This window comes from Argopecten irradians, unplaced genomic scaffold, assembly GCF_041381155.1.
Source record: "Argopecten irradians isolate NY unplaced genomic scaffold, Ai_NY scaffold_0585, whole genome shotgun sequence".
NCBI lineage: Eukaryota > Metazoa > Mollusca > Bivalvia > Pectinida > Pectinidae > Argopecten > Argopecten irradians.
In genome coordinates this window covers 1-14,611 of record NW_027188052.1, presented here as the reverse complement: position 1 = coordinate 14,611, position 14,611 = coordinate 1, and the positions used below count along the sequence as shown (strand labels likewise).

The 14,611-nt window shown below is 34.0% G+C and overlaps 1 protein-coding gene across 1 annotated transcript; it reads right to left on the bottom strand.

The window, feature by feature from the left end:
- Positions 1–4,611: 4,611 nt before the first annotated feature.
- On the bottom strand, positions 4,612–13,798 carry LOC138313077 (calmodulin-like; the record flags this gene model as incomplete). The annotated part of the gene is made up of 4 exons (XM_069253726.1): positions 4,612–6,408; positions 6,763–7,002; positions 7,497–7,666; positions 13,763–13,798. Coding segments are annotated over 4 exons (496 nt in total), but the record flags the coding sequence as incomplete, so codon positions are not given.
- Positions 13,799–14,611: the final 813 nt, after the last annotated feature.

The window sequence follows — 14,611 nt, the reverse complement described above, 5'->3', positions numbered from 1 at the left end:
TAAATGTGTTCAAAAACTGTGTAATTGTTATAAATTTGTGTTTTTGACAGAAAACAACATTGGAACTAGTTTGATTTACATGTAGGCTTACACTGAAAGAATATGTACATGCATGTATACAGTATTTATCTATGTACATAACTGACATTTACTCCACATTTTCTTTATAGAATATATGGGACCTTCAACCAGATGACAGAAGTGCAAGATGTGATGGCAGCTCGCCCAAAAATAAAAGGGAAAAACAACTACATGTATCTCTGAGATCAAAACTGACAGTAAAAAATAAAGTCTGTTTGTAATGTACCCATTATGAACCAGAAAGAAATTATTTTCAAGAAGGAAGGACAGAACAAACCTAGCATAATTCTTTACTATTATCACCAGGATATTTTCAAATTATTCATTTCTTCTTCACACAAATGAAAAAAGGAATAATAATGATTATTGCATGTTTACACACCTAGTGTGTATAACTTTTGAATAATTTATATGGGACAAGGATGTAATTCTAATTTATGAACAATAAACCAATTAAAATAATATATGTCATTTGTCTGAGTTGTTTAATTATGTAGTGTTCATTTCAGAAATGTTCAAATACAGAAAATAAATAGCAAACAAGACTGGAGCTAGATCAAAGGTTATTTGGGTCAAAAGTCAGTGTCAAATCTCAAGATATTGGCTCTATAGATATACATATATCCCTATGTGTAATAAAAAAAATCTTGTTGTTGTGTAATACACAGATTGCACATATATATAAGAATATCCATATATCTGTAGAGACAATAGCCTGTGATGCATGTTGTTAAATTGCATTATTCATTTTTGACTATTTTAAGTTGCAAAGTTTTGATTGATTTAGAAAGGAATAGACTGACAATAACTTCTAATTAGTCCAGGTCAATCAAGGTCTACATGTACAAGCTCTTAGCAACTTCACATAATTAGTGTTTGGAGCAAGATCACACTAAAGGATTGCTTGAATATATAAAGATAAACTATCAAAATACAACTAATAAAGTTAGATTTTCTACCAGGTTAGACTATATACATACTAAAAAATGAATTTTACTGCAATTACTCTGATGACATTATAATCACATGCTATGGTCAGCTTATTTGCTACTGGATGCTATTTTGAACTCCAGTCATTTTTCTATTGACTTAGAATTCAATGCACAATATGTGTACATGACACTACAATGCATATGAATGTGCTATTTGTGCATGAATATGATTGTATAAGAAACATCTAGGTCTTTTATTATGCATGTGTTTTGATTAATTTGATTCAGAGGCAAATTCACGGCTGGACATCATATTATATATGGTAGCTATATATGGTTCATTGGCAAGCTATCGTGTACATGTACATCACAAATTTAACTAAGGGATCTGTCTTCATTATCTACACAGAAAATATATACTGAATTGCATGTTAGACATTCAGAACTTTTAACACACATTAAACCGCCTTATTGCAACCCCAACCCCATTTTTTTTTTTTTTTTTTTTTTTTTAATTTTCTGTAATCCTTGAAATCATATAACCAAATGTTTATAGTTTCACCAGAAATTTATCATCATGTTTTTAACGAACATGGAGCTTTTCCAACATAAATATCAGAAATATACATAAAATAACGTATTAAGTTTTATACTGGTTTATGGCGGTACATGGTGATTATTTAACTAATAGATATGTATACACATATGACATTGAACAAAAATGCATATATTTTACTCCGTGCTTATTTTACTTGATTTATTATTATATTTCATTTGGACCTTTATAAAACAAGTTATATGGTTATCCAAGGCAAGTCAAATATCGTCTGAGATATTTATTTTAAAAAATATCACCAGAGTAGAAAACCATTTTCCTCTCTATATAGTACGATGTGTCTTGTCTATTTCATTATTTATCAACACCATTATTTATATATCTGGTACATTTTTGTACAATTTATTATCTTGTCTAGTACGTTGTATGGTAGTCGCAACACGTATTTTATACGAAGTTTAAATACCGTTCCCACAAAAATCCCTCCGGTGGCCCCCGGAAAGTAGGCAAAGCATAGTCAACCGATCGCCGTATAGTAAACACTCAAAATGACCGAATGGAAGTATTGTTTACACGACGTTAATGTATATATATTGTTCTGAGGGACTCTTTAACTTCATCACATAACAAAACATTCACTTGTTCATGATAAGTAACAAGTTCTTCCGTAGAAGTTCCTGCTAACATGAACGACACACTTTTGACTGGGCACGCCATTTCGTTTGGTCTGGAAAGTCACGTGATCGTCTACGATTGAAAATGCATATTCAAACACTCTGGATATCGAATTTTTAATCATTAATTTCTTTTGAACTCGGGACTTTTTGGATGTGTAATTAGGGGAAAGTTGATAACTTTTTATAATATATGTACCCTAATTTTCTTTTGTTGATTTACGGACCCTGAAAGATACGGATTATGCGGCTTTAAACACAGCAGAAACTATGTTTCTTAATTTAATTCATAGAACGTATGCTTGTGGAATCATATCTCATAAAATATAACACATCAACTTTTTTTTATTTTTTTTTTATATTTTGTGTAATTTTGAAAATTGCAATTCTCCATAAAAAATGGCAAACTTGCCGTCAATAGAATTTGGTCAGATCAAGCAGTGCAGGAAAATGTTTTCGTGAAAATACAACTGTAACGTTAATTTTTAACAACTATATAAACTTATTTACTAATTTTCGGACTAACGAGGCCTTCGGACTATAGGACCTTCGGAAACTGACGGGCCTTCGGACTATTAGGTCGTAGGAATTATAAGGGTGTCAGCCTACTATCGTTATATCCACCCCTGGACTATCTCATAAAAGAACTGAGTTAAGGTGAAGAGAAAACATGACTAATCACATTCCTGGCTGCAGATATTTCATTAGAAGATTACAGAGACCGTGAGGCCATACTTCAAAACCGCAGTCTACTATAGTGCACAGTTATTTAAATCTTTTTATACACATAAACCAGACTGTCCATCTGTTTTCTCGCACGAAGCCTTCAATTTTACTATGACATGTTCCAGCGGTGAATATAATAAGAGTGATAGTAAACCCCCTGATATAGCGGATTATATATATCTGCAGATCAGTGTCTGTGTTTTATCAATCAGATAAGTGTAGATATAGTTCATGTCACTGATTTTTGTATGGTTCAGAATAATGGCGTTCATTAATATACAGTTGTTGACTGGGGTTGAGGGCAACAGATGATTTGTTGGACCCGAAGACAGTTTCTGTGAGGGTCGAACAAATCATCTGTTGCCCGAAAACCTAGCCGATGACTGTTTTATTACATCCCTTTGTGACGTCACTCCGGTCCAACAGCACATTTTAACAGTCGATTTTGACATAACAGTTCATTTGATTGTATTTTTGTCAATATAGCTTATATAGAAACTATTTTATAAGGTATAACAAAACTAAATATTGAAGCTTTACAAAGGACAAAAACAGGATATTTACTTTCGCCATTCTTTCTGTATATTGGACTCCTGTGATATAGTACATTTACTGATTAATATCCATCACCAGAAGTTCTGGTTGTTCCTATCAACCCTAGCTAGAAACAGTGAATGCTGTTGATTACAATTATATTTAACATGCATGTTTTTACAAATACTGAGCTTTATTTACTTTACTTTTTGATATCAAAACTACAATAGTACAAAGAAGATTTTGTAAATAAAACGTATATTATACTCAATAATCAAAATAATATATATATATCTATTTACATTTTGCCACAGCTACTCCCATTACTCTAATGATAATCGTGATCTGCATTATGAGCCAATAAATGCAGCCTAGTCTTGGTGTAGTAATATCTATATAAATGGACGTGTGTCTTGTTTACTGACACCATGATAGTCCGCGGGGGAAAATTGATATTGTAGTTGAATAAACCAGTTTAGTTATGAATCTATAAAAAATCTTTTGAATGTCTGGATAATTGAAAGTAAACTGAAAAGCAACTGAAAAACATTGAAACATTGTTGTCTTTTCATATACAGGGACTATTTTTTATCACATTGAACTTGGCTGTTGAGGTTAAATGGCTGAAGCGGGAAATTAAAATGTTCACTCGCATCTAAATAATGTTTTACTTTGCAATCGAAAGTAAAATTTAAATATAACTATTAAAAGATATTTAGATTGCATTTATTGGAGATACAAATGCAGTTTAGAAGGCAGGTAAATATTCATAGCGCCCTAACGAGCGATATTCTATTTATCTGCAACCCAGACTGCATTGACATCTCCAATAACTGCAATCTAACTATCCTTTAATTGTTGAATATATTCTAACAATTATTTATATTTTCTGTTAATATGTTCCTGTAAAAAATAAGAAGGAATGCATTCCTTTAGTCAAAATGGCGTAAGAAAACGATGCAAATTGATGCCGTTATTATTTATTTGTATTTATACTGAATATATTTGAAGTAGGTTGTCTCCCCTGGAATAATGATAAAACAACAAGACAGTGTTAAATCTCAAAAGTTTATTAACGTTAGTAAGAAAACAATAATCATATATAAATGTTTAAAAAACGAATACAATGAGATTCACACAACAATATCTAAAAACTGTAATAGAAGTCACATATTAATTAATAGCCAAGTTGCTAATTACATATTCCATACTTTCTCTAACATATCATATACGACGTTAAATAATAACAGCCGATAACACCACAAATAAAATGGACGTATTAAGAGTTCCTACTCTAAACAACAGAACGTCTTAAAAATAAACAATTGTAACAACTGGAAACTATTGCTTTAACGTGGAATGTAGTTTTAATTAATACAGGGATCATTAATATCTGATAACATAGTTTTTTTCGGGGAACATCAATATTTTTCAGAAAATAAAAATCAATATTATCCGAATTGAGCTGTTGCTTGTATATCTATCAAATCTTATGTCTAAATATTTAAATATAGTTTGATCATATTACTTAATAATATTTAAAAATAGTATCATTGTCCATGTTGTTAAAATCATCGTAAATATTCGATAATGGTATTATGTTAATAAACGCATTGGAATACAATCTAACTTTTCGAAGTGATCAATTTTTTACTGGAAAGACACGCAAAGGAAAAGGCGTCAGATCATATATCCATCGTAATGCAACACATTATAATTGACTTATGATTTCATAGATACATGAAAGTAATATGATACTAAAACTTGACCGACGTTATTCCCCAAATAAATCATGGCTTGTTCTTCAGACATGACGTTTTAATTTATTATTTAAACATTTCAACCAGATGACACAAACCAACACAATGCTCTCAATCTGAATCGATCAATAATTCAAGTGAAAACAACCCTGGTACACCCCAGTCTTTTGGTTATGGAATGTACGTACACTAGACAAGCGATATTTTAAACATTTTTGAAAATTTATTTTGGTTTCTTTTCAAGTCGTAGAAATGGTTGATGAAATACCGTATATACTTATTTTCATTTATGATAAATCAATCAATTATTGCTTCAAACTTATTTGCTATTTCAATTAATCTTACTTACCGTATACACACATTGTATATAACACACAATAAATTAAAAACCAACAAGTAATTAAAACGAAAAAACCATTTAGGTATACATTTCAAAATTGGACACTAAATGCATGGATTTCAGTTACAGTAGTCAATCATTTAAGATGAGTAAACAACAGTATCATTGTTACTATAGAAATAGTGTTGATTGATATAAATGAACATCGTATCGACAGGTCAGCGATAGAATATTTCGGAAATTAGTATTTTGGATTTGTTTTGATGTTTCGAGATTTACATCGACAGCAAGTTTAGAGACTTCATAAGTATAATTAAGATAAAAACTAGAAGCACGTAAATATTTCTAAACTTTAGAGAACAAAATCTATAGAGTATATAAATATCTAACGGTGACTGAAAGGAATAATACTACGACACTTTCAAGCAGAAGTATCAACAGCTTATATCCGTATATACGAACTTGCGTAGTGTTGAAATCCAAACGAGTAGGAATTTACATATACATCCTGTCAAATGCAATAAAATTCAGAAAAAACATCGAGCTAAATTGCAAAATTTATAGAAATTGAACGGTATTTTCCATCTCATAATCCTTCTGAACACATAATTGTACATCCTTGTGCCTATAATGCCATCGATAATTAAGGGCACATTCGGCATCTGTGCCGACCACTTCCACCTCCATCAAAAGACGTATGATTTTAATATAAATTATGAATAATGCATAGGGATTTCGTATCGCAATGGTGGGAATCATGGACATTGTTCAGTTCTCTGATCTTGGCTCATCATCTTCACAAACTCTGTACAAAGTAATTAAGATATTGATAAAACACTTACGAACACTCTTTTGATATTATAATGTACTTAGTAATCACTGGTCAAAAAATGAATGTGTCAAATATCAAAATAATACATTATTGAAGATTTTGATAATTTTATACTAACAACATGTATTACTTTTCATATATGCCAATAATCCATTTGAAAGTAATTATGAATCTCATCATTAGGTATACCATATTCCGATTTAGAAAGACCTGACTTAAATAATACTGACTGTGATGAGTCAGCAATGATGCTGAATGCACGAGGCTTATCTAAACATGACATTATATAAAAAGAAAATATTATTCTAACAGCATTATTATACATACCATCAATGTTGACCTGTCCATCGCCGTCAATATCCGCCGACTTTATCATCATATCTAGCTCGTCGTCAGTTAAGTCCTCTCCGAGTCGCTTCATCACATTTTTGAGCTCTGCGAGGCTGATCAAACCGTTCCCATCCTCATCAAACATCTTAAACGCTTCCATATAGTCTTCTTGGGTTGTTTTAGAATTACTTCTTCTCATCATGTGAACGAATTCATCGAACTCAATCGTACCATTAGCTAAAAATAAGAAAACACAGAGTTATGAAATATACGATAGCACTAGTACTGAATTATTTTAAACAGGACAGTACTATAATTAAATTTCCTAACAATCTCCTATACCAATTTAAAATAGATTGATGTGTTTGGGTTTTATTTATTTAACGTCCTATTAATAGCCAGGGTCGTGTCAGGTTTGTTGGTAGAGGAAAGCCGGAGTACCCGGAGATAAGTCACCGACCAGCGATCAGTTACTGGAAACTGTCCCACATGGAATTCGAACTCGCGACTCGGAGGAGGATGGCTTTCGGTAATATGTAAAAACATATGAACCACTCGGCATCCGCTTACCCCCTCCCTCCCCCCAAAAAAAATTAAATAAAAAAATAGATGTATGGTATAGACATACTACATAAGTTATAACGGTATGATTTATGCTCCATATTGATTTGCATGTTTTTTTGTTGTAAAAGAACTAAAATGAACACTAGAAATGCTGACACGTAACTCACCGTCCTCATCGACGTCATTGATCATGTCCTTGATGTCATTAGCTGTTGGGTTTTTACCGAGAGATTTCATCACGATCTGGAGCTCTTCCGATGTTATCCTACCATCTCCATCCTTATCAAATAGTGAAAACGCTTCCTTATAATCTGAAACCACGGAAACCCAGCTTGTACTAATCAAAATATGACGTCATTAATCCCGCTCAAATCAGAACGAAAATGATATTTTAATGTCAACCAATCAAGTCAAAACAGGACTAAACCAATCAAATAGAAGTGGTTTCTAGTTCTGTACCAATCAAAATCTAACATTATGCATGAATCAAACCATGACGAATAAAATGTTATTCTCCTATTGTTTAATGTTTTATAGCAAGTGTAAGTGTTAACCATATGATGTAGAATCACGTTACGTTTCATGACAACAAGTCTGGTGTCGCCTTAAATCTTGCTAAATTTTTCTCTTACATATAATCTACCTTCATATTTTATTGTTTCTTGTTTTTTCTGAACTCTCTGTAGTATCCAGTTTGATACACATTCCTTCAATCAAAGCTCAGATTTTGTTTAACACAAAAGTTAAAGTTTTTAAAACTGACAGATGAATCTGATGTATATACAGTTATTTAGTTATGTATAAACTTACTCTAATCATCTTTAGAATTTAAGGCACTCGTCACCATGGTAACAACTGTTTTTATATTGCCCTTGTCACTATGGTTACGGTGTAGTATTTGCCCTAACCTTTCATTGATCAATTAATGTATCAATTATCCATATGTAACGGACTGGGAGTCCTGCCAATGCGATAACTTGATAAATGTTTCATTAGGACACACGTCGGTTTATCGTATACAATATGTCATTTGATAATTAATATATGTAATTAAATACTATACACATTAATCATGTGTATTATACTCAACATTTAATTCAAACGCTGATAGGAAAATGGAATATGATATGGTTTCGTGTTATTGTGGGAGAGCCTAAGTGACATTTGTTTGGAATAGGCGATCGATCTTGTACTGTTCAATTCAACTCGTATAAGGCTCGACTTGATATTGATGGTTCATTGTGACGATAAATGTTTTTCAAATACATTATATATGAATGGAATAACAAAATACAAAGGCTGAGAATACCATACAATGTTGGAAGGATTTTAACACACATATACGCATTGTAAAATACAAAGGCTGAGAATACCATACAATGTTGGAAGGACTTTAACACACATACACGCATTGTAAAATACAAAGGCTGAGAATACCATACAATGTTGGAAGGATTTTAACACACATATACGCATTGTAAAATACAAAGGCTGAGAATACCATACAATGTTGGAAGGACTTTAACACACATACACGCATTGTAACCCCCAAATGATTCAAATATCCGGTACGATATAATTTAGATTAACAACACATTTGGTAAAACAATGTAATCCTTTGAAATATTAGTTAAAATGTTTCATTAGTTCAGTTTCGCTGCTTAAACAATCTATATGTGCGGCTTATTAAAACTTTAATCCAGAAATCATGGATCAATGGACGGTGTAAATATACCATGCTAATAATCAGGTATCTACAAGTCAGGTCAAGGTTACGTGTAAAGAACACCTGGTATACATATGCCACCTGTACCACGTGGCTGATGCAGATCGATATAACTATATCCTCATGTGACATACTCTCTACAAGTTTACACACTATATAGGTATGAAATTACCCATTTGTATTAGGATTTACCATAAAATATGAATGAACGATCTGGAGAACTGTCGACTGTATTTATTAGTTATTATATAAGTCATATCAGCCAATATCAGCCTATTCCTTGTTACCAAATGTAAGGTGAACATGCGTCTGTTACTGTGTCTATTGAATAGCGGATACTTCAAAGAGCTTCCACTTTACTGAAACCTTTATCAGTAAACTTATCTCGACTTCTGCAATATTTTTAATCCATAATAGTATCATGGTAATCGTTATTGAAACATACAATGTGTCATATTATAGACATATATGTATTAAAACAACTGACAAAGTTTGAATAAAATTGATCCATAAACTGTATTATTATTGGCCACTTTACAGAACATGAGTATAGTGACCTGGCTACCAAGGTAACGAAAATTTGGCAATCGACACTTGCATGCATATCTACAGTTAGTATCCGACATTGCTGCCAATCTTCACAGATATTGATTCAGTCCTTTACTAGGAGTTGTCCGGACAATATTTTCTACTGATCTACAGACGGACACATACATTCAAAACGCCTTTGCGATGATGGTATAGTAAGAAACTTTTGTGAAAGATAACTGTGTATTTGAACACTAAATGTGTCATAAGAGATATGAAGTAATCCGTCATTAACTGTGAAGCGTTCAGATTAATGCTATCTAGTAATTTTTCAAAGTTCAATTAAATGATTAAATATTAATCGTCTGATTGATATTATGTTTAGAACATAATTCCAATTAATTTATAGATAAATGGATGATTCTTGATATAACAATTCAAACTTTAATATGAAAATCGTCGTGTTTTCGTTGCTTTCTTTGTAACGCGTGTGTGTGTTGCTATATATGTATCATCTTGTGTGTGTTACTATATTTGTATCGCGTGTGTTGTGTTGCTATATTTGTATCGTCGTGTGTGTGTTGCTATATTTGTATCGTCGTGTGTGTGTTGCTATTTTTGTATCGTCGTGTGTGTGTTGCTATATTTGTATCGTCGTGTGTGTGTTGCTATTTTTGTATCGTCGTGTGTGTGTTGCTATATTTGTATCGTGTGGTGTGTTGTTGCTATATTTGTATCGTCGTGTGTGTGTTGCTATATTTGTATCGTCGTGTGTGTGTTGTGCTATATTTGTATCGTCGTGTGTGTGTTGCTATATTTGTATCGTCGTGTGTGTGTTGCTATATTTGAATCGTCGTGTGTGTGTTGCTATATTTGAATCGTCGTGTGTGTGTTGCTATATTTGAATCGTCGTGTGTGTGTTGCTATATTTGAATCGTCGTGTGTGTGTTGCTATATTTGAATCGTCGTGTGTGTGTTGCTATATTTGCATCGTCGTGTGTGTGTTGCTATATTTGCATCGTCGTGTGTGTGTTGCTATATTTGCATCGTCGTGTGTGTGTTGCTATATTTGAATCGTCGTGTGTGTGTTTGCTATATTTGAATCGTCGTGTGTGTGTTGCTATATTTGTATCGTCGTGTGTGTGTTGCTATATTTGAATCGTCGTGTGTGTGTTGCTATATTTGTATCGTGTGTGTGTGTTGCTATATTTGAATCGTCGTGTGTGTGTTGCTATATTTGATCGTCGTGTGTGTGTTGCTATATTTGAATCGTCGTGTGTGTGTGTTGCTATATTTGCATCGTCGTGTGTGTGTTGCTATATTTGCATCGTCGTGTGTGTGTTGCTATATTTGAATCGTCGTGTGTGTGTTGCTATATTTGTGATCGTCGTGTGTGTGTTTGCTATATTTGCATCGTCGTGTGTGTGTTGCTATATTTGAATCGTCGTGTGTGTGTTGCTATATTTGAATCGTCGTGTGTGTGTTGCTATATTTGTATCGTCGTGTGTGTGTTGCTATATTTGAATCGTCGTGTGTGTGTTGCTATATTTTGTATCGTCGTGTGTGTGTTGCTATATTTGATCGTCGTGATATTGTCGTGTGTGTGTGTTGCTATATTTGTATCGTCGTGTGTGTGTTGCTATATTTGAATCGTCGTGTGTGTGTTGCTATATTTGTAATCGTCGTGTGTGTGTTGCTATATTTGTATCGTCGTGTGTGTGTTGCTATATTTGAATCGTCGTGTGTGTGTTGCTATATTTGATCGTCGTGTGTGTGTTGCTATATTTTGTATCGTCGTGTGTGTGTTGCTATATTTGAATCGTCGTGTGTGTGTTGCTATATTTGAATCGTCGTGTGTGTGTTGCTATATTTTGAATCGTCGTGTGTGTGTGTGTTGCTATATTTGTATCGTCGTGTGTGTGTTGCTATATTTGAATCGTCGTGTGTGTGTTGCTATATTTGCATCGTCGTGTGTGTGTTGCTATATTTGAATCGTCGTGTGTGTGTTGCTATATTTGAATCGTCGTGTGTGTGTTGCTATATTTGAATCGTCGTGTGTGTGTTGCTATATTTGAATCGTCGTGTGTGTGTTGCTATATTTGAATCGTCGTGTGTGTTGCTATATTTGTATCGTCGTGTGTGTGTTGCTATATTTGCATCGTCGTGTGTGTGTTGCTATATTTGTATCGGTCGTCGTGTGTGTGTGTTGCTATATTTGAATCGTCGTGTGTGTGTGTTGCTATATTTGTATCGTCGTGTGTGTGTGTTGCTATATTTGTATCGTCGTGTGTGTGTTGCTATATTTGTATCGTCGTGTGTGTGTTGCTATATTTGAATCGTCGTGTGTGTGTTGCTATATTTGCATCGTCGTGTGTGTGTTGCTATATTTGAATCGTCGTGTGTGTGTTGCTATATTTGAATCGTCGTGTGTGTGTGTTGCTATATTTGTATCGTCGTCGTGTGTGTTTGCTATATTTGTATCGTCGTGTGTGTGTTGCTATATTTGACATCGTCGTGTGTGTGTTGCTATATTTGTATCGTCGTGTGTGTGTTGCTATATTTGTATCGTCGTGTGTGTGTTGCTATATTTGAATCGTCGTGTGTGTGTTGCTATATATTCGGTGTATCGTCGTGTGTGTGTTGCATCGTTGCTATATTTGTATCGTCGTGTGTGTGTTGCTATATTTGAATCTGATCGTTGTGTGTGTGGTTGCTATATTTGTATCGTCGTGTGTGTGTTGCTATTTTTGTATCGTCGTGTGTGTGTGTTGCTATATTTGAATCGTCGTGTGTATTTGTGTGTTTGCTATATTTGTATATTGAATCGTCGTGTGTGTGTTGCTATATTTGTATCGTCGTGTGTGTGTTGCTATATTGTATCGTCGTGTGTGTGTTGGTATTTTGCATCGTCCGTTAGTGTGTGTTGTATGCTATATCCGTCGTGTGTGTGTTGCTATATTTGTAATCGTCGTGTGTGTGTTGCTATATTTGCAATCGTCGTGTGTGTGTTGCTATATCGTTTGTATAAGTGTGTGTGTGTGTTGCTATATTTGTATCGTCGTGTGTGTGTTGCTATATTTGGTATCGTCGTGTGTGTGTTGCTATATTTGAATCGTCGTGTGTGTGTTGCTATATTTGTATCGTCGTGTGTGTGTTTGCTAAATTTGTCGTCGTGTTGTGGTTGCCTATATTTAATCGAGTCGTGTGTGTGTTGCTATATTTGTATCGTCGTGTGTGTGTTGCTATATTTGCATCGTCGTGTGTGTGTGTGCTCTATATTTGAATCGTCGTGTGTGTGTTGCTATATTTGAATCGTCGTGTGTGTGTGTTGCTATATTTGCATCGTCGTGTGTGTGTTGCTATATCCTTGTGGGATCGTCGTGTGTGGTCTGCTATATTTGAATCGTCGTGTGTGTGATTGCTATATTTGTATCGTCGTGTGTGTGTTTGCTATAATCTGATCGTCGTGTGTGTGTTGCATATATTTGAATCGTCGTGTGTGTGTGTTATTTGCTCATATTAGTGTGTTGCGTATATTTTGAATCATCGGTGTTCGTGTGTGTGTTGCTTATATTTGTATCGTCGTGTGTGTGTTGCTATGATTTGCATCGTTCGTTGTGTGTTTGCTATAATATTGTGTATCGTCGTGTGTGTGTGTTGCTATATTTGCATCGGTCGTGTTGGTGTTTTGCTATATCTGTGGCATCGTCGTGTGTGTGTTTGCTCATAATGCAATCGTCGTGTATGTGGATGCTATATTTGCATCGTCAGTGTGTGTGTTGCTATATTTGCATCGTCCGTGTGTGTTGCTAGATTATATGTAATCGTACGTGTGTATGCCTGCTATATATTGGCATCGTCGTGTGGATGTTTGCGTAATCTTTTGTATCGTCCGTGTGTGTGTTCGCCTATTTTGTATCGTCGGTGTTGTGTGCTATATTACTGAAGCGATTCCGTGTTACTGGTGTTGTTCATATTTGCATCGTCGTGTGTGTGTGTGCTATATTTGTACCGTTGTGTGTGTGTTGTTATTTTTGTACCGTCGTATGTATTGCTATATTTGTGTCCTCTTGTGTGCGTAGCTATATTTGAATGGTGGTATGCGCATGTCTAAACCAATCAACAAGTACCAGCATGGTTACATTAGTGTGGTAATACGAGACTTGTGTGATTACATACCCATCTAATGTGTCTGCTTTCTCACTGTGATTGTTTCTGAAACGATACAAAAATACAACACAATATTCATAAAAGGATTAATTAATCGTATACAGAAACATTTGGAAAATAAAGCTGGACTTCAATGCCATTTCTTTTGTTTTACAATCAATCAAATATAGAAACTAAAAAAAAAATACTAGTACGGTATAATTAGCGAACGATGTCTTGTCTACATTAATTATCCATTAGAAATTTTCATTTCATTACCTTTTTTTCGATTACAATTGGATCATTCCACAGTATGTAGCACTATGCTCACAACAAAAACGATCATGCGCGGGATTTTTCGAACAATCATGGTAAGTTGGAGTAAGTGTAAACGTTCCATACACGGTCTTTAACACACGGGTAAATTGTAAATAATGTGTAAGTAAGGTAACAGATCAACTTTGCAATTACGAGAACACAGTACTATAATATCGAGTTGAGATTTGGTTCATGATGAAGTGGTGGATATTCTAATTATGAGCACCATATCGCTGTTCATTATCGTAAAAATAAATATCGATATTGTATATGCAAAAGTGTTTCTAGTGCCACCTTAGCGCTGAGCTCACTGTTCGGAATTTAAAATGATGTAATGTAATACATGTACCAAGAACTTATTATTTAATATATTACTATTTTGTCTGCCTTATTTGGAAATTGAATACATAACTATACATGAATTTTCGTAGCAGTTTTCTTTTTTCACAACGAAGATTGATTGAGTTGGTTGGCGCTGGTTGAGATTGAACAGCGATGGTTGGTGGATACGAAATGTTTTATCACGCTAATGAGATCCGTTCTAAAACGGTTTTATAGACT